This window comes from Loxodonta africana, chromosome 10 (assembly GCF_030014295.1).
Source record: "Loxodonta africana isolate mLoxAfr1 chromosome 10, mLoxAfr1.hap2, whole genome shotgun sequence".
Taxonomy (NCBI): domain Eukaryota; kingdom Metazoa; phylum Chordata; class Mammalia; order Proboscidea; family Elephantidae; genus Loxodonta; species Loxodonta africana.
In genome coordinates, this window is record NC_087351.1 from 76,085,443 (window position 1) to 76,110,895 (window position 25,453).

General features: G+C 42.9%; 1 protein-coding gene across 8 annotated transcripts in view; it reads left to right on the plus strand.

Moving 5' to 3' along the window:
• Positions 1-25,453, plus strand: part of SYNE2 (spectrin repeat containing nuclear envelope protein 2) — a 378,879-nt gene that overhangs the window by 340,544 nt on the left and 12,882 nt on the right. For all 8 annotated transcript variants that reach the window (XM_064292573.1, XM_064292575.1, XM_064292574.1 and 5 more), the window contains 6 exons: positions 13,139-13,301; positions 19,529-19,716; positions 20,184-20,334; positions 21,343-21,525; positions 23,278-23,415; positions 24,505-24,699. In XM_064292573.1, the coding sequence (XP_064148643.1) occupies positions 13,139-13,301; positions 19,529-19,716; positions 20,184-20,334; positions 21,343-21,525; positions 23,278-23,415; positions 24,505-24,699 (1,018 nt within the window). The remainder of the gene's footprint in view (positions 1-13,138; positions 13,302-19,528; positions 19,717-20,183; positions 20,335-21,342; positions 21,526-23,277; positions 23,416-24,504; positions 24,700-25,453) is intronic.

Consider the following 25,453-nt stretch of genomic DNA (forward strand, 5'->3'; position numbering starts at 1 on the left):
AAATAAGGAATTGAAATAATAGGAAATAAATTGATTGCTGACTACGTTAACAGTGTGCTTTTTATGTATGATTTCACTTAATCTTCATTGTAATTCTGAAAGGTAGATATCATTATCCCACTTTACAGATGAGGTAACTGAGGCATTTAAGCAACTTGCCTACAGTTACATAACTAGCACATGACACAACCAGGATTTCAACTTACACAGTTGTCTCACCTCCCCGCTACTCTAGATCCTTCTGGTTTGTTACAATGAAGTGAGTAGAACATAGTGAGAGAATGTTATTGGGTGCCATCAAGTCAATTTCGACTCATAGCGACCCCATGTAATAGAGTAGAACTGCGCTATAGGGTTTTCTAGACTGTAATCTTTATGGGAACACATCGCCAGGTCTTTCTCCCACAGAGCCTCTGGGTGGGTTCAAACCACCAATCTTTTGGTTAGCAGCCAATTGCTTAACTAACCATTGTGCCCCTTTCAAAATTGAGGAATTTGGAAAGAATAAACGTCTCCCGCCTTAAAGTAAAGGTCAGGCTGAGATAGATGGCAGGGAGTCTAGGGAGCTCGTAGTTGAGGTTACCCTTCAGGTGACTTAAGGCAGCGAGTTTAGACCCTCCACAAATCAGCCTCACTCAGGATCAGCTCCTTGGCTAATCCTTTACACTGATCTCACCCTTGGCATTGTACAAAGGCATCACCATCAGGGAAGGGAGAGGCCGGGAGCAGACTACAGAGTTTATATTTGAGCAGGGCCAGCAACAACCTGAAGCTGTGTAGAGTACCTAATAATCTCATATGCCCACAAAATTTTGAACACTGTTTAACTTTATCCATCCTGCTCACAGTGTTTTGCTACTTGACACTGTGGCAAGGTAGACATCTCTTGCTTAAATAAGTAAGATTCAGGGAGGGAGAGATCCTACCCAGGTACCTGACCTCACGATTTCAAAATTTTAACTGCAAGCCTTTAACTTCAAGCCTTAGACTGGTGTTCAGAAGATAAAGGTTGATTTGAAGTCCAAAACTTCAATAAACCGAATTTAATTCACTGGGGGACAGGGAGAACCTATTATTTTGGGGCTTGTTCTCAGCAAAAATAGAGGCAAATTTCAAAAGAATTAATAAAACATGGAGCACAAACTAACTTAAAAACACATTAAATGTCTGATTATTTCAGACAGTAGGCGCCTTTATGGTTTAGTAGCAGAGGGACTCAGGCCCATCACGTGTATTACATTTAATTATTACAACCACCCTGCAAGGCCGGTATGATCCCCCATTTCACAGATAGGGAAACTGTGGCTCACAGAGGATAAATAGCTTACCCAAGGTCAGTGGCTACCCTGTGCAGGGCAGGGACCAGAGCCTAGGTCTGTCCGCTCCACTAAGTGATGCATCTCAAAGAGTATTTGGCTCTCTTGAGGCCTTGGCTTTTAAAAATAGTTCATCAGAATTTTTTAAAAAGTTGAGTTCAATGTAGAATTCACTGTCTGCTCTTGCTCAGTGGTTCTTAAACTTAAATATACACCAGAATCACCTGAAGGGCTCCTGAGACCATGGAGAGCTGGGCCCCAGCCTCAGAGCTTCTGACTCAGTAGATCTGGCCTAGAGCCAAGAATGGGCATTTCTAACAAGCTCCCAGGTGGTGCCGATGGTGTGTGGCTGTGAAACACACTTTGAAAACCCCTGCTGTACAGTGAGCAGCATGGTGAGGTGATACTGTTTTATACCAAGAGTCAGAAATCCTGGATCTGCCAATGACCATGAACAGGTTTTATAGCCTCTGTGAGCATGTTTCCTTGTTGATAAGCTCCACCAGCCATGCTTCTTCCCTCCCTCCCTCCCTTTGTGGATGTGAGGACTGAGACCCTGGTTGAGAAAGCACGAGGAAAGCTGAGTCAGTATGCACATACATACGGTATTAGCCCCTGGCTCAGTTCAGTGTGGGGTATGATAAACATGGGCAAATGAGGAGTTTTTCTCTTCCTCCAAAGAGAAAGGGACTTAGATCAAAATCACTGTTTTTTCTCCTACTTGTAAAATGTTCTTCAGTTTGTTTAAAATCCTTAAAGGAGAGAACCTGAAGGGTTCATTTTCTGAAGTAAGCTCATCAAAACCAAAAAACCAAGTTGATTCCAACTCAGCAACCGTATAGGACAGGGTAGGACTGTCCCATAGGGTTTCCAAGGAGCAGCTGGTGATTCAAACTGCCAACCTTTTGGTTAGCAGCCAAGCTCTTAAACACTGTACCCTCAAGGCCCCAACCTCATCAAAGAAAGGGGGAAAGCCCTAAGTCAGTTTAATGTTGATTTCCTCCCATGAGGTTGCATAGGCACTGGTGTCAGGATTAAAATTCACATCATGGGTGTACCAGTGGAGACAAACTGAGTTGCTGTGGGAGTTTTTAGCAATTTTTCTGGCCCTTGGACAGTTTCTAACATTTGTGATTCCTGAACTCATTAAGAAAAAGAAAAAACCCACTGCCATGGAATCGATTCCAATTCATAGCAACTCTATAGGACAGAATAGAACTGCCTCTTCACCATGTATGTTTTGGTGGATGGTATGACTATCTAGAACCTAATCTCATTTGATAACAGGAAATATCAATTATATTCTCCCAGGTTTATTTGGTTTACCTGTGTTTTATTGACTATATAAAGACATTCGACTATGTCGATCGTTAACAAATTATGGATAATATTTTGAAAAATGGGAATTCCAGAACACTTAATTGTGCTCATAAGGACCTGTACATAGATTAAAAGGCAGTTGTTCGAAAAGAACAAAGGCACACTGCGTGGTTTAAAGTCAGGAAAGGTGTGCATCAGGGTTGAATTCTTTCCCCATACCTATTCAATCTGTATGCTGAGCAAATAATCTGAGAAGCTGGACTGTATGAAGAAGAATGGGGCAACAGGATTGGAGGAAGACTCATTAACAACCTGCGTTATGCAGGTGGCACAAGCTTGCTTGCTGGAAGTAAAGAGGACTTGAAGCACTTACTGATGAAGATCAAAGACCACAGCCTTCAGTATGGATTATACGTCAACATAAAGAAAATAAAAATTCTCACAACTGGACCAATAAGCAACATTACGATAAACGGAGAAAAGACTGAAGTTGTCAAGGATTTCATTTTACTTGGATCCACGGTCAACGCCCACAGAAACAGCAGCCAAGATATCAAATGACATATTGTATTGGGCAAATCTGCTGCAAAAGACCTCTTTAAAGTGCTGACAGGCAAAGATGTCACTTTGAGGGCTAGGGTGTGCCTGACCAAAGCCATGGTGTTTTCAGTTGCTTCATATGTGCACAAAAGCTGGACAATGAGTATAAGGAAGACCAAAAAAGAATCGATGCCTTTGAATTATGGTGTTGGTGGAGAATATTGAATATACCATGAATATACCAATATGCCAGAAGAATGAACAAGTCTGTCTTGGAATAAGTACAGCCAGAGTCCCCCTTGGAAGCAAGGATGGCAGGACTTCACCTCACATCCTTTGGATGTGTTATCAGGAGGGATGAGACCCTGGAGAAGAATATTATGCTTGATAAGATAGAGGGTCAGCAAAAAAGAGGAAGATCCTCAGTGAGATGGATTGACGCAGTGGCTACAACAGTGGAGTCAAACATAGCAACAATTGTGAGGATGGCGCAGGACCAGGCAGTGTTTCACTGTGTTGTACAGAGGGTCACTATGAGTTGGAACTGACTCGGTGGCACCTGACAACAACAGGCTTACTTGAGAATTTAAATGAAGAGGTAACTTTTTTTTTTAATTGTACCTATTAATTCCCTCTCTTCCCTGTGTTTCTAAGATGGTATCTTTGAAAAGTGACCCAGCAAATACTGAATGCAGAAGAGACAACTAAATTACAAAAATTGTTTTTCACAACTGCCAATATGTGCCATCTTCTGTTTTGGAGAAAGTTAGGTTACCTATTAAAAACAGTTTAGGCATAGTAGTCGAGTGAAGGACCAAAAGATGCAAAGTTACCTTACTTCAGCCTCCACATACCAAAGGGTCCCTGGATATCATCCCCTCAATGGGACTGATGCCAGAGAAGGGCTCAGCCTGCCACATAATCTCATCTACGTCTACCCTTGATTTTAAAGACACAGTAGTTGAATTCCTTAAAAATGCATCTACTTTTGTTTCCAAGCACCCCCTTCTCTGTTTTATGAATCAGAACCTTAGCTGTGGGTTGTACAACATGATGTCCATAATCAATGTCACAGAATTGTACATGTAAAGTTGTTGAATTGGCAAAATGTTTTGTTATACTTTTACCACAATTAAAAACTTAGCTGTGTCCTATGGGGAAGTAACCCTGTGGCCTCTGATCCATCCATGTCTTTAGCAAGTCTCTCTGGCAGATTGTGCATCTCAGTGGAACCTCTGCAGAGACATGGGCGTGGGGGGGTGGCTCTTATTTTTTTTAATTGTGGTAAAAAATGTGTAACAAAAAAATTTCCCATTTTAACCAGTTTTAAACATACAGTTAAGTGACATTAATTATGTTCACCATCTTGTGCAGCTATTACCACTATTTCCAAGTTTTTCATCACCCTAAACAGAAACTCAGAATGTGGGCTGTTTTTGAGCACATGTGAATGGTCTGGTCAAAGCTTTCAGTGCCTAAAACAGATGAGATAACTAAGTAGAAAGATGCCCCAGAACGTTCACAGTAGTTACCTCTTAGTGTTGGAATCCTTAGTGATTTTAATTTTCCTTTTGCTGATCTATATTTTCTAAATGATCACTGTGAAAAAAGAAACATGGAGAATTTTTTGTTTTCATTAAAAAAAAAAAAAAAAGCCATGAACATTGTTACCTTTCTTCTTCATTTCTCTTTGGTGAGAAACATCATTAACAGAGTTGTCCTTAAGCCAACATCATGAAGGAGGGACTTACTCAGACACGCCACCATATGGCCCCAGGATGGGTCTTTTCTTATTTAACTAGATTGTGCTCTCGCTGTAAGAAGTATGAAGTCCTTGCAAAGAAGCTTTTAACGAAGATTAATTTTCACGTTTCACCTGCCAACATGAAAAACCCACCTATTTTATAGTAATAGCAATGAAAACGTCATTTAAACTCAGCGGCTATTACCATGGCAACTGTGTGTTCAGATTGTTTTTCATCCCTTCCAGAATGGGCACGGAGATGTGTGCCTTTTTAAACTGATAAAGAGTTTTTCCTTGCGCTTCTTTTATCTGTAGTTTCTCAAGGTTGTTTTAGAAGACCAAACAATGCTGCTAGTCATAAAGTTGACTTGTTCTGGTCTTAGCAGTTTGCCTGATTCAGTAAGACTGTAGGATTTAGAGATTTGAACACAGGGAGAGACAAATGTGAGGTCTTTCCTTCCCCCTTCCAGTTTCCTTTCCATCAGCTGATGGTTCCACCTCTGTAACGGGTGGCTGCTGCTCCTGGGCCCTGGTGGAAGGCCTTCCTGATGGTCAGGGAGTTCCCCCAAGCAGGCAGCAGCGTAATGTTGACCATCAGACAAGTCCAGTTTATTGAGTCCCAGAGGTTCATATCTAGCAGATCACAGGGATGACCAATGTGTTGATCAGATACTGCATTTTGGGAGAGCTATTTCCAAATCTAGACTACTGATTTCACTGATATTGAATGCATTTGCTGTGTTTCGAGGGAAGGATGTAATAATGATTAAATGTTGGACTTTGGTGGCCCATGAGAAATAATTGAGGTTGTCACGCCTCAAAATAAGGCTGGTAAAAAAAAAAAAAAAAGGCTGGTAGTGAACATAAAATGGGCTTGACACAAACAGGGCAGTGTTCTGGTAAGCAGAGCCCTGCAGACTTACACAGAGAAAACCAAGGTTGGAGGTTAAAGAGGATTTTTCAGATACTGACATTACGGTAAACAAATTACAAATTTTCTTTCTCTGCAAAGTCTTGAACTTCATTTGTACTGGAAGATAGTTTTCTACAACAAACAGGGATGGACTCAATGAATTCTCTGTCCCTTTTTTTCCTAATACACAGGACTAAAAAGGCAGAGAAGAAAACCCACATGGGGCAATTTCTTCGTTAGGAGGACGAAAGGAAGGCATTGCCTATTGGATTAGGGGCTTCAGATTTCACTGTTTCTTTTAAACCTGAAGTAGAGAAATTTAATTTGAGGACAGAAATCCTCTTTTCCATGCCCCGAATCTAAATTTCTCTTCCCCTTAGTTTATAGCGCTTCATAAATAACCTATACCCAAGATAACACTGTGACTTTTTTCCTCTCAGCATTGCATAGCGTCAGAACAAAGACTGTGTGTGTGTGTGTGTGTCTGTGTGTCTGTGTGTGTCTGTGTGTGTGTGTGTGTGTGGAAATAGCTTGAGATATTTGTTTATTGGAAGGGAGAAAACAGATTAAAAATTGCAGCTAGCAGAGAAGAAGGTCTCTTTCTTTCCTACCAGCATTGCTTTGTGAGGGAGCCAGGACCTACGAGGAGCCTTCAGGAGGGAGGCCCGGAGCTTGTCTGCCTCCGTGGAAGATGCTGAACCAGTGAATGAAGAGGGCACGCTGGGGAGGAGGGGGCAGGGAGGGGTTACCTCGTCCCTGGGAGGTGGATGTGCAGCCGGGAACTTGGAGCTTTCGCTTTAACATAAGGAATGATTTTTTCTCATAAACAGTAAGTGCCATTTCAGTAATCAGCTCTGCATATGGCCGAGATGACGGCTGCTGCTGTTCTCTGCTGCTTCTCTTGCTCTCTTGTTTTGGTTACAATAGAAATGACCGATGAGATGGTGGCTGTGGAGTGTGTGTGTGTGCGTGTGTGCATGTGTGTGTGTGTGTTCGGCTTTCGGGGGATGGGTCCTCTTCCAGTGTCAGCATGTGTGTGGTGTCTGCAGTCTGGCTTGCCAAGCAGGAGAGAGAGGTGATTATGCCGTGTGGAAAATGGAAGTCCTCCGGCAACATAAATGCTTCAAAGAGGCGATTAGCTCGCATGCATTGTAATGTCCATGCCCTCAAAGTAACTGATTATCTTTGCATAAAGATGTTCACTCGTTTAAAAAGATGCAATTGTGCAGAATTTGTAGTGTTTTTAGCCACAGGCAGCTGCCCACAGAATTGCCTATCTATTTATTTCAAACACAAATTCATATACTTCAACCATCTCAATTTTCCTTAGTGTTTTTTAGGTTAGGCTGTCCATATTGGAATAGAATTTTTTTTTTTTTAACTCTTGCTGATCTAGGGTTCTTACAATTTAATTATAGATTCTTCAGCATGTAGAGAATAGGACTCAAAGGTAATACATGAATTTGACATTGAAAGCTTCTACCACATAAAAGGTTTATGCTTGATATACAACGAGACTAGTTCTGGCTTGATTGTGTTTATTTGTTTTGGAGGGAGAGCAGGGTTCATAAGTGTTGTATTCTCATCCACCACTAGTTAAAAGTAAAAGGAAAACTTCATTCATCTTGTTTCTTTATATTTCTACCCATAATCCCTGCAAAAGAGCTATTCTGATTTGTGGCTACTTTTAGGCATAATTTCTTAATTTTGTTTGGTTTCATAGAAAAATGTTTTGAGTTTTTGTTCAGGTCTTTTACTATTTACGTCTACTTACTTTCGTGACCTCCTACCTACAGAAAAAAAAAAAATAGTCTACACAGGTGACTGCTTTGTACCTGAGATTTTTGTTTAGGCAATCCTCAGAACTGGGCTCCAATTCAGGAAATCATGCCTGTTTTTTTTTTTTTTTTTTTTCCTGAAGAAATGTTATGTGTTGAAATATGTACATGAGAAATGTGGGAGTGCCTGGGCCAAAACAGGGCAATTGTTCAAGTGCAGAGATTGTGAGCCCCATAAACAAGCGGCTCAGGTGGTTGATGTCATGCAGTACTGAGGTAGTTTCCCTGTGCCAACAGTTAGGCTTCTGGATAGGTTTCCTTGTTTCCCAATGTTAACTCGAGATTTAAATTTTTCCAAGAGCAAATATTAATGAGGCCAAACATGGAGGCCAGTTGCCTGGATTGGCAGATGACACCCACTTCCTGACCTGGGAAAGATGATAATTAGATTACAATGTCTGTACGGAACAGAATGTTACACATTCAGCGATACATCTGACAGTTCCTAGAGTAAGTTGGCACAGGATTATCTGAGAAACATTTGTATTACCGTGCATTTTGGGTACCATGCTTTCAGTCAGAGATTGTAACATAAAAATAGATTAAATATGGACAGGATGAGTGTTTTGTAACTTCTTGGTGACCTTCCTTTCTTTCCCACCTTCTTTCCCTTCCACTTTAATTGGCCCTAAGGAGCTCTGTTGTTGCAGTGGTTAGGCACCCGACTGCGAACCAAAAAGTTGTCAGTTCAAACCCATCAGCCATGCCATGGGAGAAAGATATAGCAGTCTGCTCTGTAAAAGATTTAAAAAAATGAAAATCCATTGCCATCAACTTGATTTTGACTCATGGTGACCCTATAGGACAGAGTAGAAATGCCTCAGAGGGTTTCCAAGGACCAGCCAGTGGATTCAAGCTGCTGACCTTTTTATTAGCGCCGAGCTCTTAACCACTACGACACCAGGGCCCCATGTAAAGTTTACAGTCTTGGAAACCCTACGGGGCAGTTCTCCTGTGTCCTATAGGGTCAATATGCGTTGGAATCGACTCAGCGGCAACAGGTTTGGTTTTGGTATCCCCATGATTTGTTTGCTTGCTTGCTTGTTTGTTTGGGTAGTGATAGGGTTTTTTCTAGACTTATCAACATTGCTGTAATATTTATTACTCTTCTTTTCTGGAGCTTTTAAGATAGAGATATTTTAATAAAAATGAAACTTTCGCTGCCATGATTTCTACAGATTTATAAACAACTTTTTATCTCATGTAAGCCCCACGCCAAGCCTGTTAACCATGAGGAGACCAAGGCTTAGTAATTCCCTTGCCCCAGATAGAGCCAAGGTTTGGGAGCATGTGAGGCTTGTGGTATGATAGCACATTGTTTGTGGCAAGATGGCACCAAGCTACTCTAGGTCTTTAGCTCTTTAATATAACAGGGCCACCTCTTTTGTACAGAAGACGAATTAAATTCCCTCAGAAAGTGTAAGTGAGCATCATTTATTCATTCAGTACTTACTTATTGAGTACTTACTGTGTACATTGGTGACATCTAAATTAGATCATAAGCTCTCTGAAAGTAAGACCAGTGTTCCAGTTATCATTGAATTCCCAAGGTCAGTAAAGAGCTCAGGACAGAACAAGTGGTTAAATGTTTATTAAAAGAAAATCATGGAGGGAAAATATTTGGCACCATGTCTGAGCTTTCTGGCATCCACTCCCCTCCAGACTAAGAGCTCCAAAATGCAGTACATGATGTATGGGCTCCTGCCCCGCAGTGTATACAAGAGCCATGAGTCTAGACTTCTGATCAGGATTCCTGATTGGCCCTGTACCTCTAATATGTGCATGTTATGTTATGCAGGTTTAAATAAGATGCCTTGAGGATAGCACTTAAGGACCGCTGCAGACCAGACTGCACATGTTAAAGTTCTGCTTCTGCCATTTAATGGCCTTGTGACAACGGGCAAGTTATTTAGTCCCTGTGCCTCAGTTTGTTCATGCGTCAAATGGGGATAATCATAATTGTAAGGCATACCCAATGTAGAAATTTAAAAAGAACAGCGTAGAAATCGAAAGCCTACTGTTTTATCCCACACCCAAAGGTTTGTCCTGAGTAGCCCACTGTGGACACTGCTGGTCTGGGGCACCACCATCCTGGAAAAGCCAAATAAATTATTGGTCCACCTTCCCTGTACTTTCCTCTCTGCCTATAGCACACCTAACCCCTGGGATTTACAGGATTCAAGATCTGTACATCGCTGTATTTTTGTACCTAGGTTATTCTGTTGCTTCTTGGCTCCCTTCATTTAAAAGTCTGGATTCTAGCCCTCATCTTTTGAAAATAGGAAAGAGGCCAGGGTTCTTGGGATTGAATAGGGTAAGGCACTGGATGAGGGCAGTGGGGGGTGTCATGCTGGGAGGGGAGGGGAGGGTAGAGAAGAAGACAGGAGAGCTGTGTGGAGGTAGCTGAGCCTGAGCTCTTAGTCCCACCTACAGGAAGCTCTCCTGGCTGGGCTGCCTCGCCAGCCAGAGCCTTTTAGGAGGGCAGCCTCTCGCAACTCCTGGGAATACTCCAGGGCCCACAGTGCCTGGGGTTCCAGCTGCCATGGCAGATGTCGGAGTGTTCTTTCTGGTCCCCAGGCAGTAAAGGTAGCAGGACATTTTTGTGAGGAGGGCGTACCCATAAAGCCATGGGAACAAAGGAGGGATCTAGATTACACCTGCATCTAGACCTGGCCCCGGATTCTGTTACTTCCTTTTTAATAAATCATTTTGCGGCTTTGAAGGGAACTTCTTAAAGTTTTTGCAGTAAGAATATAATCAAGAAGACTTACCTCCTTAATTATCATTATGACCAGTTACTGAGCATTTATCTGTGTTAGGCACCGTGCCAAATGCTTTATCCATGTTTATAACTTCATGTACCCTATCAGCTACCCCAGGAAGGAAGGTACAACTGTGATCACAATTTTACAGATGAGATGATGTAGCCAACATTCAAACCCAGGTCCTGACCTCATAGTCTGTGCTCTTCACACTAGACTACATGGCCTCCTTTCCAAGCCTGCCTACCTCATGGGGCTGTTGAGGATAAAGTAAACCTGAAGTCAGATTTATAAAAGAACTTTGTGAGGCCCAATGCCGTATAAATAAGATGTTATTGCAACGTCATGTAGTCCAGTCTACAGTAACAAGAGCCAGTAGTATGGAGTCTTAACTATACACCAAAGGCTTTCCATGCATGCTCTTGTTTAGTTCTCACAACCACCTGCAAGGTGGGTCATTTTACATGTAACCAGGAAATGGAATCCGGAAGGTTAAGTACCTTGCAGAGATGCAGAGCATTCCACCAGTGCATAGCTCATAGACAGTGGAATGAGACTTGTACTCAAGTCGGCTCACCTCCAGAGCTCTGGCCTTAACCTTTCCAATATGCTACCACCTCCATGAAGCTTGAGGGACCTCAGAGACCTACTAGAGACAAGGGGACTAAGGTAAAAGGATTTTCCCTAGATCATATAACTAGCTTGTAGTGGAGTCTCCTGGTTGCTTTAGCTTCGTGTAGGATACAAAACAATAAACCACACCATCTACTAAATAATAGTTTGTGGTGGAAGAGCTTATGCACATATATTTGTCCAACAAACATTGGTAGACACCTCCTGCCTACCAGGCCATGTGGGAGGTGCTGTGACCACAGAGGAAACAAGCCTGGCCACGGTCTCTGCCCTGCCAGGTGCACAGTCTATGAGAGATGCAGACTCATACACAGGCGGGCACAGCACAGAGTTGAGGGCATTGGGTAAGAGGGCTTGGGTGCTGTGGGAAGGGACACCTAGCTTATCTTGGAGAGGAGCAGCTTTGCAGAGCACAGGGTTAAGGACCAAGAGGCCACTGACCACGAGGAGCTGAAAGTTCAGTGGGTTACAGCGGTATGTCAGGACAGGCGAGGACTGTTGAGAGGTTTGGGTTGTGGAACAGATGTGTCTTCTAGAACGTACACAACCAAAAGTGGATGGACAGGAGTTCAAGGAGGCTGGTAGGGAGCTGTTCACAGGTAGTCAAGTAAGAGATGATGGTGGCATGGAGTGTGGCCCATTTCCTGTGAGTTGGGGTCGTTGCCCAAATTTATCTTCCTAGTGATATCAGCTGTGGGATGCAGTTCAGACAGAATATTGACAAGTAGGGACTTTTGAGTTGTAGCCATTGTGTCAACTCTTTGGGATTAACTAAAAATGCTACAAATCACTAGAACAAGCCCTCATTCTCTCTACTTTAGGACTTTCAGGAAAACAGTTTGTTGAAGCATTTTATTTCTGTATCTGTATAAGAAGCAATTGTTTTTCCTTAGCAGCTGCATCATTTCCTGTTGACTGTGAACTGATAAGCCAGTGCGCACACCAAGTATGCTAACACCATGTGTGTGATTTCAAATATGCTCTCCGCCTAGGCGGCCTGGGTGAAAACTAAGGCAGATTGGTAAGGGAGATGGCAGTTAGAACTGTGCTTTGCATGCAAATTATCTTTGCTCCCTCCTGCACTCCCTTTTTGGCTGACACAGATGTCCCATAAGGTACCACATGGGTAAGTTCTATGTGTATAGCACCTTCCACCCCATCAGACTGCAGGGCATGGGAGACAGATGTTTGGCACATATTCTGCACTTGATCCAAGAGGGAGGGTTCCATGAGAGTCATCATGGGTCAGATACCACCAAGAGCACTTGACATATAGTAACATCAGCCCATCAGGGAAGATTGCTGGTTGCTGCAGTCTCAGCCATGGCCAAGACAGGAACTGGGCAGAAGTCAAGAGTTGTTATTTTAACTTAGAAAGAAATGGCATCTCCTCTCAGCTCTGGGTGGAGCGGGGGCAATGATGGGTCAGTGGTAGAGTTCTCCCCTTTTATGTGGGAGACCCAGGTTCAATTCCCAGCTAGTGCACTTCATACACAGCCACCACCCTTCTGTCAGTAGAAACTTGCATGTTGCTATGATGACAACAGATTTCAGCAGAGCTTCCCAGACTAAGACAGACTAAGAAGAAGAGCCTGGCAATCAACTTCCAAAAGTCAGGCAATGAAAACCCTATGGATCACAATAATCGGATCTACAATCAATCATGGAGATAGCACAGGACTGGCAGCATTTTGTTCCATTGTACATGGGGTCACCATGAGTCGGGGGCCGACTTGACAGCAACTAACAAAAACAACTCACCTCTGGAGCCCCAGAAAGATGGACTGGGTCTCAGGGGGTCCCACTCTGGGAATGGTAGGACTTCAGTATTTGTGCAGGTGGATTAACCCTTAGTCCATTTGAAAATTAACTGAAACAACAGCTTTGCAAAGTGTCACATATTCCATGAAAACTGGTATCTAGAGGTGTGAGAATTGTTCCCACTATAGGACCTCTACTATACCCCATGTAGGTTCCTTTTTACCCTCCAGCACCCTTATTAGCACAGTCTTCTCACCACTAAATGTTGGGCTTTTGTTTTCCACCTCTTTTTTTTCTACAAATACATTTAGGGTGAAGAAGCTGAAGGAGACCTTTGCATTTATTCAGCAGTTAGACAAAAACATGAGCAACCTTCGCACCTGGTTGGCTCGAATTGAGTCTGAGCTTTCTAAGCCTGTTGTTTATGACGTCTGTGATGATCAAGAAATCCAGAAGAGGCTTGCTGAACAGCAGGTGGGAAATCAGAACTGAGCAGTTGTGAGAGTAGAGGTGTCTACGGTATCTGCCTACTCAAACCTTCCCCTTTACTGGCTATGTGTTTCGGCATGTTCGCATCTCATAATACTGGTTTGTTTATTCCAGAGAAAACTGGTCACTTGTCCATACTGTTGTATGTGTGAGGCATCCATCTCTGAGCACCCGACCACTATTCTCATAGGTCTTTGTGAAACTGTTTGAATAATGTTTAAGGTACAGACCTCAATCTTGATGGTAAATAAGGTTGTTTTGTTTTGTATTGTTTTGCTTTTTTAACCTTCATCTTTCTTGATTTTTGTTAATATAGTTTTGGAAGGTGCTAAGTTGGGGAAAAAAATCTTCTTTCTCACCAATAGAAACCCTAGTGACGCCGTGATTAAAATGCTTGGCTGCTAACCAAAAGGTTGGAAGTTTGAACCCCTCAGCTGCTCCATGGGAGAAAGATGTGGCAGTCTGCTTCTGTAAAGAATTCTGGCTTGGAAACCTATGGGGAAGTTCTGCTCTGTCCTGTAGGGTCACTATGAGTTGGAATGGACTTGACGGCAGTAGGTTTAGTTTTGGTTTTGGTTTTCTCCAAAAAACCAAACCAAGGAAGGCCTTTGTGGGCCAGTATTCTGTGTGTCTGTTAAAACTTCAAAAAAAAAAAAAAATTAAAACACCAAAATGTATGCTAAGGAACACACTTGAACCAATAGCCCAGGGGGCCTTTCCTGCAATGCTCTGTACATTTCTCTCATCACTTATATCCCTTCAAGCGAACAGTGGAGTTTCCAGTTTGGAAATCATTGAGCTCTGCCAGTGTTTGTCATTGCACTAACCTGGCAGGTGCTCTCTGGTGTCACTGGCTTATCAAGTCCACTTTCCTGCCCTCTATGGGCTCACACTCACACGTGCCTCACTCTTACCTGTACTGCCCGAGTTTATATTTTTAAAATGTAAGTTTATCTTAATCTTTCAGCAACTTCCCTTTACCTCTGTTTTTCTCAGACCTGTGGGTTCTGGGTGGGCAAATTCTGTTTTGACCATGTAAGTGATACGATTGTCATCAAGTTCTCAGACGCCTTTCTTTTCTTCACATTAAACCTCCACCATGTTCATCCTGTTCGTCAGCAACTTAGGAGGGTTGACCCAGATATCATAGCTGCTTAGGGACAGAACTGGGGATTGAACTTTTGTCACCAAATTCGTTGCCAGAGGCTACCCCTTAATCATAAATTCTCTTGAGTTCAGGTCATTCATTCTAATGGTATTAAGTGACACTTCATGCTACCGTACAGTATAGCTGAGTATTTGATATTCCTCATAGATCTGTTTTCAGATCTGTGCTATTAGGATTACAGGTGCAGTGATAGCTAGTCTCTGGGTTCCGAACTAGTATGATTTGGTAATGCTACAAATTAGAAATACTGATTTTTCTGTTTAGTCTTCGAAATTTAAATGTGTCTCTTTTTCTGAGGTAAGCTAAGTTTTGTCTCTGCATTGAGAAGAAATGCATAGTGCTGTAAGGATCGTGGAGTTTTAATGTACACTGTGGGGATTGCAATGCCCGTCTCAGCGGAGTTATGGCTACTGAACTGAGCACCGTCAGCTTGGTTTAACAAGTTTGATCCTCTAGGATGAATTTCCATTTCTTGAGCTGTCTCTTAATAGACAAGGTCTTAGAAGTAACCATTTACCCTGAGTGGTGAGTTTTTTTCAAGTAAAGAGAATTAAAGCTGGCAAGGTTTTTCCTCTTAAAAAATGGCTGGCTAAATTTGTCAGGGGCTAATAATTGTGTGTTAACTTTTTATAAACCCGAAATATAATAAAACACCATTAATGTTCAGGAAATTTATTCCCAAAAGCATACAATTTGGAGCAACTTCATCCTCTTGACCTTGTCTGTGCTGAAATGGTCCATAACTTGAGTCTGGCTAATTTGAAGCTTCCCTAAAGAACTCAGAATCACCATCATAGAATTCATGTCCCTTGGTTACCAAAAAAATATATATATATGGACTTGATGTTTAGTACTACCATTACTGTAAAGAAGTTAAATCTTCTGTTTGCTTTCTGTTGCTGCTATAACAAATTACCACAAATTTAGCAGCTAAAACAACACAAACGTATTATCTTACAGTTCTGGAAGTCAGAAGTCTGACACAGGTCTTGCTGGCTAAAATCAGGGTGTCCACAGAGCTACATTCCTTTTTAGAGGCTCTAGGGGAGAATGTTTCTTTGCTTTTTCCAGCTTATAGAGTAAGCCCACATCCCTTGACTTGTGGCCTCCTTCCACAATCTCCAAATCCAGCAATGGTGTATCTCCTTGTTCCTTTCTTCTGTGGTCACATCTTCCCCTGACTGACTTTTCTTCTGCCTCCCTCTTCTACTTTTAAGGACCCCTGTGATTACTTTAGGAAGCCTGGTGGTACTAGTGGTTAAGCACTTGGCTGCTAACCAAAAGATTGGTTGTTCAAACCCACCAGCTGCCCCTCGGGATAAAGATCTGGCAGTCTGCTTCCGTAAAGATTTACAGCCTTGGAAGGCCTATGGGGCAGTTTTCCTCTGTCCTGTAGGGTCACTATGAGTCGGAATCAACTTGGCAGGGCAACAGGTTTGGGTTTTGGTTGGTGATTACATTGGGCCAACCAGGATAATCCAGGCTAATCTACCTATTTTAAGGTTAATTGATTATCCATTCCATTACCCATTGCCATTGAGTTGATTCCGACTCATAGGAACCTTAATTTCCCTTTGCCATATAGGGTAACATATCCACAGGTTCCAAGGATTAAAATGTGGACATTTTTAAAAAGGAGACCATTATTCTGCCCACCCTAAATGACCTGAGAAAACTTGTATTGTTTTTGTTAAAAGGGGTAAATTACAATATGTTAATTATACTAAACCCAGGCATTAACTAATCCATCCCAAATGCTGGAAACAGAAATGTGACACAAAAAAGAATTATCTGTAGGTCATTTACAAAAAAAAAAAAAACTTATCTGTGTTTCCATCCCTAGTTAAATATACTAAATTATGTTTGATTGCTTATAATAATAAGGTGTAAAATCTTGGGATCATGTAATACTACCTTCTGCAAAGGAATTCAGCCCCCAGAAGTGTTTGATAGCCATGATGTCCCTGGATCCTCATTGACTTATCCCTGAGGTCCTGGTAGGAGAGGGAGCTAGGCTAAGGAACAACCTTATAAGACCCCTTTTTTATTTCTCCTACTTTTATGTAGGCCTCTTTTAAGTAATAAATAGGGTTATGTTTTTATTCATATGGAATGTATTGTTTTCAGAACTCAGAAAGTGGTGTCAACCTTTGTGACACTTTTAAATCATGAACCATATTCATTGAGTCTGCAGCGTTTCTCTCCTAGTTTTCATTGGGTTCCTGGTTCCCTGTGGGTTGCCACATGGTGGCTTAGGGGTGTTGTTAGTTACACATACTCCCGCATTCTACAATTACCAATAGCCCCCCTCTCCAGTGGGCCAACTCAGCTTCATTTTAAACCCTTTGAATCACCCCTCAGTGCCACCCCAACCCTCTCCCATGGAGATGTTCTAGAGCCACCAGTGATGGTCCCCTCTGTGTGATTTCCTTTTTTTTAGCCTGGTTTTCTCCTTTTCCCCTTTATGTTATTTTTCTTATTCCTTTTTATTCCCATTCTTCTTGCTGCATTCTCATCTCCAGTTTCATGTCTCCGCCACCTGCTGTTGCTGCGACCCCCTTCCTCCTTAGCTCTTTCCCAGCTTCAGCTCTCTTGCTCTGCTTCCCCTGCTCAGGGACAGAAAAGCAAAGCAGGGGCCATTCCTGAAATGCTTCCCAAAAGTCCTTTGCATTGCTTACATTGATCTGTTGTTTCTTAAATCTATTTCTCCCGTGGATTTGAACAATTTATTCTGTGAAAACAATTATCGTACAAACCCATGCCGTAACAGGTACTAGTGGTGATATTTATTTTAGCTTGTACAATGTTATTTGTCTAGCTCATAAATGTTTTACTTTTTAAAATGTGGTTTCTATATTTTGCAAGGTAAGTAGTTCATATTAAACATCAGTAGGACATTCTACTCTGTGATGTTTTCGAAACGTGTTTTGGAAATTTTGAAAATGTTTGAACTTTCTTTTAACCAAGGTGATGATGTTGGTCTTTTAGAAGTTACTGTAGTGCTCATTTTTTGCCACCATTCGTCACTTTTCTTTAGCCATTTTAGTCAATATAAGCTGAATAAATAATGTAGAGTAACTACAAAGAATGTGTTAAATTAAAATCCATAGACTTTCTCTGTACTTTTCAACCAGATTCTTCCCACCTGGACCCTGATGAGGCCAAGAGCAGGCACCATTTTTCAGTTACAGTTGTCAGTGTTACTCCTTGAGTGCCAGTGCTAGGGCCCCTTGTTTATTTTTTTAATAAAATTAAAAGGGATATTTATCAATACCAGTAAATTTTAGAAAAGCCTGTGACCATTCTGTGAATGTGTAAGAATTCTTAAAACTAGACTTCTGTTTAAACCCTAATTTCAAAACTAGTCATCGTATTGTCTCCAGGAAAGCTTCCATCCATTGCAGCATCTCAGCCATGTGTCCTGATCTGTAGAGCTTGAAAAAAACCACCCAGTCACAGCTCTCTTCACAGATACATGGTGACAAACTAGAAAACATCATCTGCCGAGTGTAGCTGTGTGGTCCTCACTTGTCATCAGTTAGGATCTGTGTTAAGAACTGCCTGATTTAAAATTTAGTTCGAGCATTAGCATTTTATCCACTTATATCCACCTCATTAGCATTTTATCCACTTATATCCACCTGAACACAAAATGATCCAGACTGCACATTTTATCAGAAGAAAAGTAAGAAAATGTTAGTCTTTTCTAGTAACACAATAGTTATCTCCAAAATCATTTAGGTATCTGAGTGGCCTGAAAGGAACTGTATACTGCCTTTATATAAACTATGACCCCAAAAAATCAAACCAAACCCATTGCCATTAAGTCAGTTCTGACTCATAACAACCCTACAGGACAGAGTAGAACTGCCCCATAGGGTTTCCAAGGAGCTGGTGGTGGATTTGAACTGCTGACCTTTTGTTAGCAGCCAAGCTCTTAACCGCTGTGCCCCGCCAGGGCTCCAGGCAGTGTATAAAATAATCCGTCCCGTAAACTGAATTTTGTTGAACCCAGGGAACTTTATTGAGTATAAGTAATAGTGGCTTATTTAAAGTACTACAGATTTTCAAAAATTGCTATATTATCAAAAGTTAAAGTAGGATTTAAGTTTATCCTTGCTATTTCACAGTGTAGTATAGGTACCAAGGTTAATAGTGTGGTCTGAGGTCACCTGTCACAGAATTTGGTTATCAGAGGAAGCCTCATTCATCCAGAATGGCGACACAGACTTCTCATCTTCCGTTCCTGTCACCCACGGTGTGCCGAAGAAATATTTCTTTGGGTGATAACTGAACACGCCGTGTTTCGTCTGAAACAGGTTTTCTGTTTTTCCTCTGACAATGTATTTTCTCTTCATGAACACTATTTTTCCTAGATTGGAAACTGCATCACTGCCATCATTGTAGAACAAGACTCTAGAGACTCACCCACCCCTGAGCCCCAGCCTTGGCTGGGTGGGCCCCTTCTTCTGAGCCCCAAGGATGGGCTCATGGGGAGACTGTGGACACGTGTGCAACTGAATGCATGATCTGATGTGTGTGTGAAGACAACATAAAGCTCTTAGATTCAGGAGTCCTGTGACCTATAAAAGGTCAAGAGCTTCTGTTGCTGAAGTTTAGGTCCTGCTGAAAAGACTCAATTGGTTTTCCTGAAACCAAGTCTAAGTTGGAGGATTTGGGGCTGGGTGGTATGGAGTAGATCCCATGCAGTTTGGGGGGCTGTGAGCTCTCAAGGGGTCAGCAATGGCACCCATCAGTGCATAGAGGATACCCACTGCCATCTCCCCCCCCCACACACACATAGTTATTACAGTAGAGCCCAGTCGTGGCCAGTTTTTAGACTGTTCCAGGTACTACAGCCTAAGAGTTGCACAAAGATGAGCGGGACTTGGTCTGTGCTGCTAGTTCCAAGATGGAAACGCACCAAGGATTGTACTCCCTGGGCTGGAGGGCAGAAGGGAAAGGGAGGACTAAAGTGGAGACCCTTCAATGCCAACTCTCCCACCGTCACCTCACAGCTTCTCTTACCCTGTTGTAATCGTAGGACCTGCAGCGAGATATTGAACAACACAGTGCAGGGGTGGAGTCAGTGTTTAACATCTGTGATGTCCTGTTGCACGACTCTGATGCCTGTGCCAATGAGACAGAGTGTGACTCAATACAGCAGACCACCAGGAGCCTAGACAGACGCTGGAGGAACATTTGTGCCATGTCAATGGAGCGGCGAATGAAGTAAGAGCCAAGATGCCCCTAAATGTCTTGAGCATGTTCAGCTAGATCTCCCCACTGGACCAAATAAAAGTAGCTGTGTTCTGTTCACTGCATTTAGAAATGGGCCAGGTATTGGCAGAGAGGCTCAGTAGATGTGGCCAGTGCTTGTTAAAGGAATAAACTCAAGAAAAACATAATGAGGGTGACAGCTTTGTGTCTCAGGGTGTAACTGTGGGCTGGCTTTACCTTTGTTCGCCCAGCTACAAAGCAGCTATCTCCTGAAGCATGAGCTCTGAGAGGCTTGGTACTACCAGGAGGAAGGTATACTGACCAAGAAGCGATGTCCCTGGTTGTTTCCTGGAAGGGGTATCAGGGTCTCTCCTACACAGTGTGGGTGCCAGTGGGGGATGGGATCTGTTAAGGGACAGAAGTTCAAAAGCAGACGGTTGAAATGGATGGCGTGTTTTAAGTTGCTTTCCTTCCTTCAGAATTGAAGAGACGTGGCGCCTGTGGCAGAAGTTTTTAGATGATTATTCCCGCTTTGAGGACTGGCTCAAGTCAGCAGAGAGGACAGCAGCCTACCCAAATTCCTCAGAGGTGTTGTACACAAGTGCCAAAGAAGAGCTGAAGAGGTTTGAGGTAAAAACCTTCTCCGCTCAGTGCTCTCGATAGCTTTTTACAGTGGTGTAAAGGCTCAGGAGCTGGAAATGACCCTGCTGACTGGCTGGCTGGCATCAGCTACAGGGTACACAACCAGCCATCAGCTGCTATGCAGTGAACTTGAAGGCCTGTTCTTTTTTTTTTTTTTTCATTATATTGTGGTAAAAATATATATAACAAAACGCTTGCCAATTCAACCATTTTTACATGTTTAATTTGGTGACATGAATAACGTTTATCATGTTATCCAGCCATCACCACTATCCTTTTCAAAATGATTCCACCACCGTTAACAGCAACTCAGTGCCCCCTAAGCATTGACTCCCCCTTCTCCCCCCACCCCCCACCCCTGGTAACCACTAATATGCTTTGGTCTCTATACCTATGCCTCTTTATATAAGTGAGATCATACAGTATTTGTCCTTTGTGACTGACTTATTTCACTCAGCATGTTTTCACGGCTCATCCATGTTATAGCCTGTATCTGTATGAGGATTTTATTTCTCTTTATAGAGAGAGCCTGTTCTTTAACTAGCTTCCAAAGAACTGGTGAAGTAAGATCTCTGTTGCCATTTCAGTTTGGGGATTAACCACTGGAAGCAGGTCGTTTGGGGTTGGGAGGGGGTGTCTGGCACTCTCTTCCCGCTCTGGTATTTACCCTTTTGTATTCTGGGGACCTAGCAGAGCATAGTCCCTGGTACGTACTAGCACGCACACATTTGTAGAATGAATGGATGTCTGGTGGAAGGGAAGTGTCAAGGATGGGCACTAAGTAGGTTGACAGGGAGATAAGTTAGGGGTTCAAAGGACTGAGAGAGTTTCCATGTATTGGACTCTTTTTTTCACTCTGAAGTAGAAGATGAGGCGATTTGATTTGCTGAGAGAAGAAGTAGGAGGAGGTGGCTCGAGAAGGTGGTGAAGGTTTGAGATAAGTGTAGTGAGAGATCAGGGGCAGCTGACTGGGGACCTGTACACTCTTTGCCACAGGCCTTTCAGCGGCAGATTCACGAGAGGCTCACCCAGCTGGAGCTCATCAACAAGCAGTACCGGCGGCTGGCCCGCGAGAACCGCACAGACACGGCCAGCAAATTGAAGCAGATGGTCCACGAGGGCAACCAGCGCTGGGACAACCTGCAGAAACGGGTCACAGCTGTGCTGCGGAGACTCAGAGTGAGCACCTCCCCATCACCTGGGCTGACTGTAGACGTTCAGCGGGTAGTGATAGGTGATATCAAGGCTGTACACAAAGCAGCGGGTAGAAGATTTCATTTAAGGCCTAAATATTTTCCCAACATAGCCTTCCCTTTTGTTTAAGCCCAGAGCTGCCAGCATTAATTTCCCCTAAATAACTATTTGCATTTGGGACTTTTTAGGCAGAGCCTGTTTCTGGGATTTGTTTATCAAAACAAATTCCCTTTTAAAACTTCTGGAACCCCTGGTGGTGTGCACTTTAGCACACAGACTGCCCACAGTGTCTGGGGAGCTGTCTTTCTGGTCTGGAGAAAGTGCCTTATGAGCCGCTGGGAAGAGTCTTGCTTCGCCTGTTTTTTATGTCCCGTTGTCTCTAGCGCTGTGAGGAACGTGGACAAAGCACCCGAATCCCCACTGTATTGTAGCGACTGGGGGCAGTGATTATCCTCTAAACTTCAGAGAACACTTGACTGACCCTCAGAGGTTGGGTTTGGTTTCTGAATGTGAATATTCACCTTAGCTTTCTGTAATTCAGAAGACGTGGTATGTAAGCCTTTTGTAAATCCAGGTATAAACTGACAGGACCGGTGTGGGTAGGAGGTGCAGGAATTCATTTTAATCCCTGCCTCTGCCCTCAGCACAGAATGTTCTTGAAGCTGAGCTAGGAAGATGAGAACCTGGGTTCTTTATTATTTTTTTTAACCCTCCTAGGAACAAATTGGCTAGCTTTTCTAATAATCCAGATAATCCCCTTTCCTTAGTTTCTTTCTTTTCTTGACTGCTGCCACCCTAAACCCTGCCTTGGCATAGAATGCTGCATTTGAGAATCACTGCCCGTCTGTGAGGTGGTAACCAAGAGGTATCCTTAAGTGGAGGTGTTAAATCTCCTCAGGTCCTCCCTCTGGAACACATTCAGAATTCAATCGGTGGAGGCAAATGCAGCACTAGGCCAAGCTCAACCCTGAAATCACTGCTTTGCCATCTTGAAGCTACTAAGTCCTTCTGTCCAGCAAAAGCTTCTGCAAAAGACAAATGGGTAAAAACAAGCAAAGGTGTCTGACTTAGACCCTGAAAAAAAAAGAGAGATTCAGAAAATAGTACTGTGCTCCTGTATTTAAAGAAACAAACAAAAAATCATCCCTGTGAGACCAAGAAGTCAACATTTACCCTAAAGCAAAGAGGAGAAGGCAAAGCGGAAGGGCAGGGAAGCTAGACTGATGGAAACAGAACAACCAGAATGGAAATAAGGAGAAAGCTGCTGACACCATGTGGAAAATGTAACCAATGTCACTGAATAATGTGTATTGAAATTGCTAGATGGGAACCAATTTGCCGTGTAAACTTCCACCAAAAGCGGAATAAATTTTTTTTTTTAATGTTTCACGCCTAAAAAAAAAAAAAAATCACTGATTTAGACTAGAGCATTGTTGCATTTCTGATGCCATGCAGACCTTAGAGATCATCCAGTCACTCTCCCCCCTGTGCTGGTAAAGAAGCTGAGACTGAGAGAACTTAGGGGGCTTGTTCAGTATCACAGAGTCAGGACCAGAACCCAGGCTCCTGAACCGGCTCTGACCCCTGATGCAGCATTTTGCAGATGCCTCAGACAGGTTTCTCCCCCAGTGTTCTGGGCACCCTCTCCTTTCAGCCTCAGGTGACCTTGCTGTGTACCTGAACTCTCTTTCCACAGGCAGCACAAACATGTGATTTCTTTTTCCCTCCCTTTCACAGCATTTCACCAACCAGAGGGAGGAGTTTGAGGGGACCCGGGAGAGCATTCTGGTGTGGCTTACTGAGATGGACCTGCAGCTGACCAACGTGGAGCACTTCTCCGAGAGCGATGCTGATGACAAGATGCGCCAACTGAATGTACGGGCTGCTACCTTGGCTTCTCTTAAAAGAATGTACCTTTGCAGAGGAGAACTGGCCACATATAAATTGCACCTGATATCCCGAGACCACATTCCGGAATTGTTAAAGCAGCCAGGCTGCATCCCAACTGTGTCCTGCTAGATTCTCATGAGCAAAGATACGGTTCCTCACGGGCAAGAGATCGTTTACTATGAGGCCCCTTTTACTCTTTGTCATTTATGATCAACACAGTGGGAGAACGGACTCTAGGCTCCGGAGAAAACCTCCTAAGATGCTATTTCTCTAACACTTGGGCATAACAGGAGGAAGATCTGTATCAACCGTGGGGCCGAGAACAGCTATCTTCTGCTCTCCCATTGTTACAGATATCCACGTTACAGTGTAAAACCAGTAACCAGTTTCTGCTGAGTCAGCTCTGACTCCTGGCGACCCCATATGTGTCAGAGTGGAACTGTGCTCCATAGGGTTTTCAGTGGCTGAATTTCAGAAGTCGATTGCCAGGCCTTTCTTTGGAGGTGCCTCTGGGTGGACTTGAACCTCCAACCTTTTGGTTAGCAGCCGAGCATGTTAACCATTTGCACTACCCAGGAACCATAATCTCACTATAATTCCCTTCTTCTTGGTCAGATTTTCGAAGAGGTTGAGAAATGGAAATTTGCCTTGCCTGAAAAGTAATATATATGGCACCCGTGGATGTTACATTGTATCCATATTAGTGAATGCCCTTTGGTGGCTTATCATGGGAAGTTTTCTGTTTCCACCAATCATTGATAAGACAGTCTCTTCCTCGGACCCAGTAACTATAAATGTCCATCCTCATTAAGCTTTAAGAAATATTTTAATTGGAAAAGCCAATGCCCAGAAGCAAGTGGAAAAAATATATGTACACATGTTTTAAATTATTAAATTTTCATTGTCATTTATTTAAAAATTGATAAAGCTGGAGTACTAGATAAAGGAACAAAGCAATAATGGCATTTTGATTCTGCACCACAGGGTACAGAAGAAACAAACTATTGGCCTACCCCCCCTCCCCAGGGGAAATTTCTTTTTTTTGAAGTCCTTTCTTTCTCATATTTTAAATAGGGTTTCCAACAGGAAATTACATTAAATACCAACAAGATTGACCAGCTCATAGTTTTTGGGGAGCAGCTGATTCAAAAGAGTGAGCCCCTAGACGCCGTGCTGATTGAAGACGAGTTGGAGGAGCTGCACCGGTACTGTCAGGAGGTGTTCGGCAGGGTCTCCCGGTTCCACCGGCGGCTGACCTCCCGCACTCCGGTAAGGGCAATGGCTCCCACAGAGGGCTCCTGGGCCGCTCAGAGTTTGTATTTGACTGAGTTTCTAAAGCAGTGGGAGAATTTATCTTGTAATGGCTAACTGTGGTTTATTTTATGTTAGAAAACGTATATTGAAAATTTTTATTTCCATTTTTTTGAATATAGAGCCACAGGTATACCCACCACAATTACATACAGGTTCCCATTACCCAGTGGCGAGGATGGCACCTCTATAAGTCCTTGCTTCTGTTACCTGTGTTCGAGGTACTCTTCCGGACAGGGTTTTTCTGGCATGCATCAGTAGCCCTAGAATCCCCTGGTAACTTCCGGTTTTGCTTAACTTGGGCATGTGTTTGCCTTTTCGTGTATCTTAGTGTCTGGGCATGTTTACTATTCATGCCTTTCTGGTACTTTGCTCTCACCTTTGAAATGCCAGAAGCACTGCTTTTGAAAGCAACTTTGATCTTTCCCTTGACAAAGGGACCTTTTGGGAAGTTCAGGTGGAGTTAAGGGCAGTATTCAAAATTGACTGCCTTTGTGTGCCAAAAGCTTTATTTAAGGATGCCCATTGACCAACAGCACTGGCCACTTTTCTTGTGTGTGTGTGTGTCCCCAACAAGTCAACTTCAAATGTAGTTATTTCTTCATCATACAGAGCCTCAGAAATTACCCTCTAATTCCCTCATTTGTAAATGTAGCATCAAGCACAGGTGAGTAAAGGCCCCGAACGATAAGATGGGGGGATTTGAAAGAAT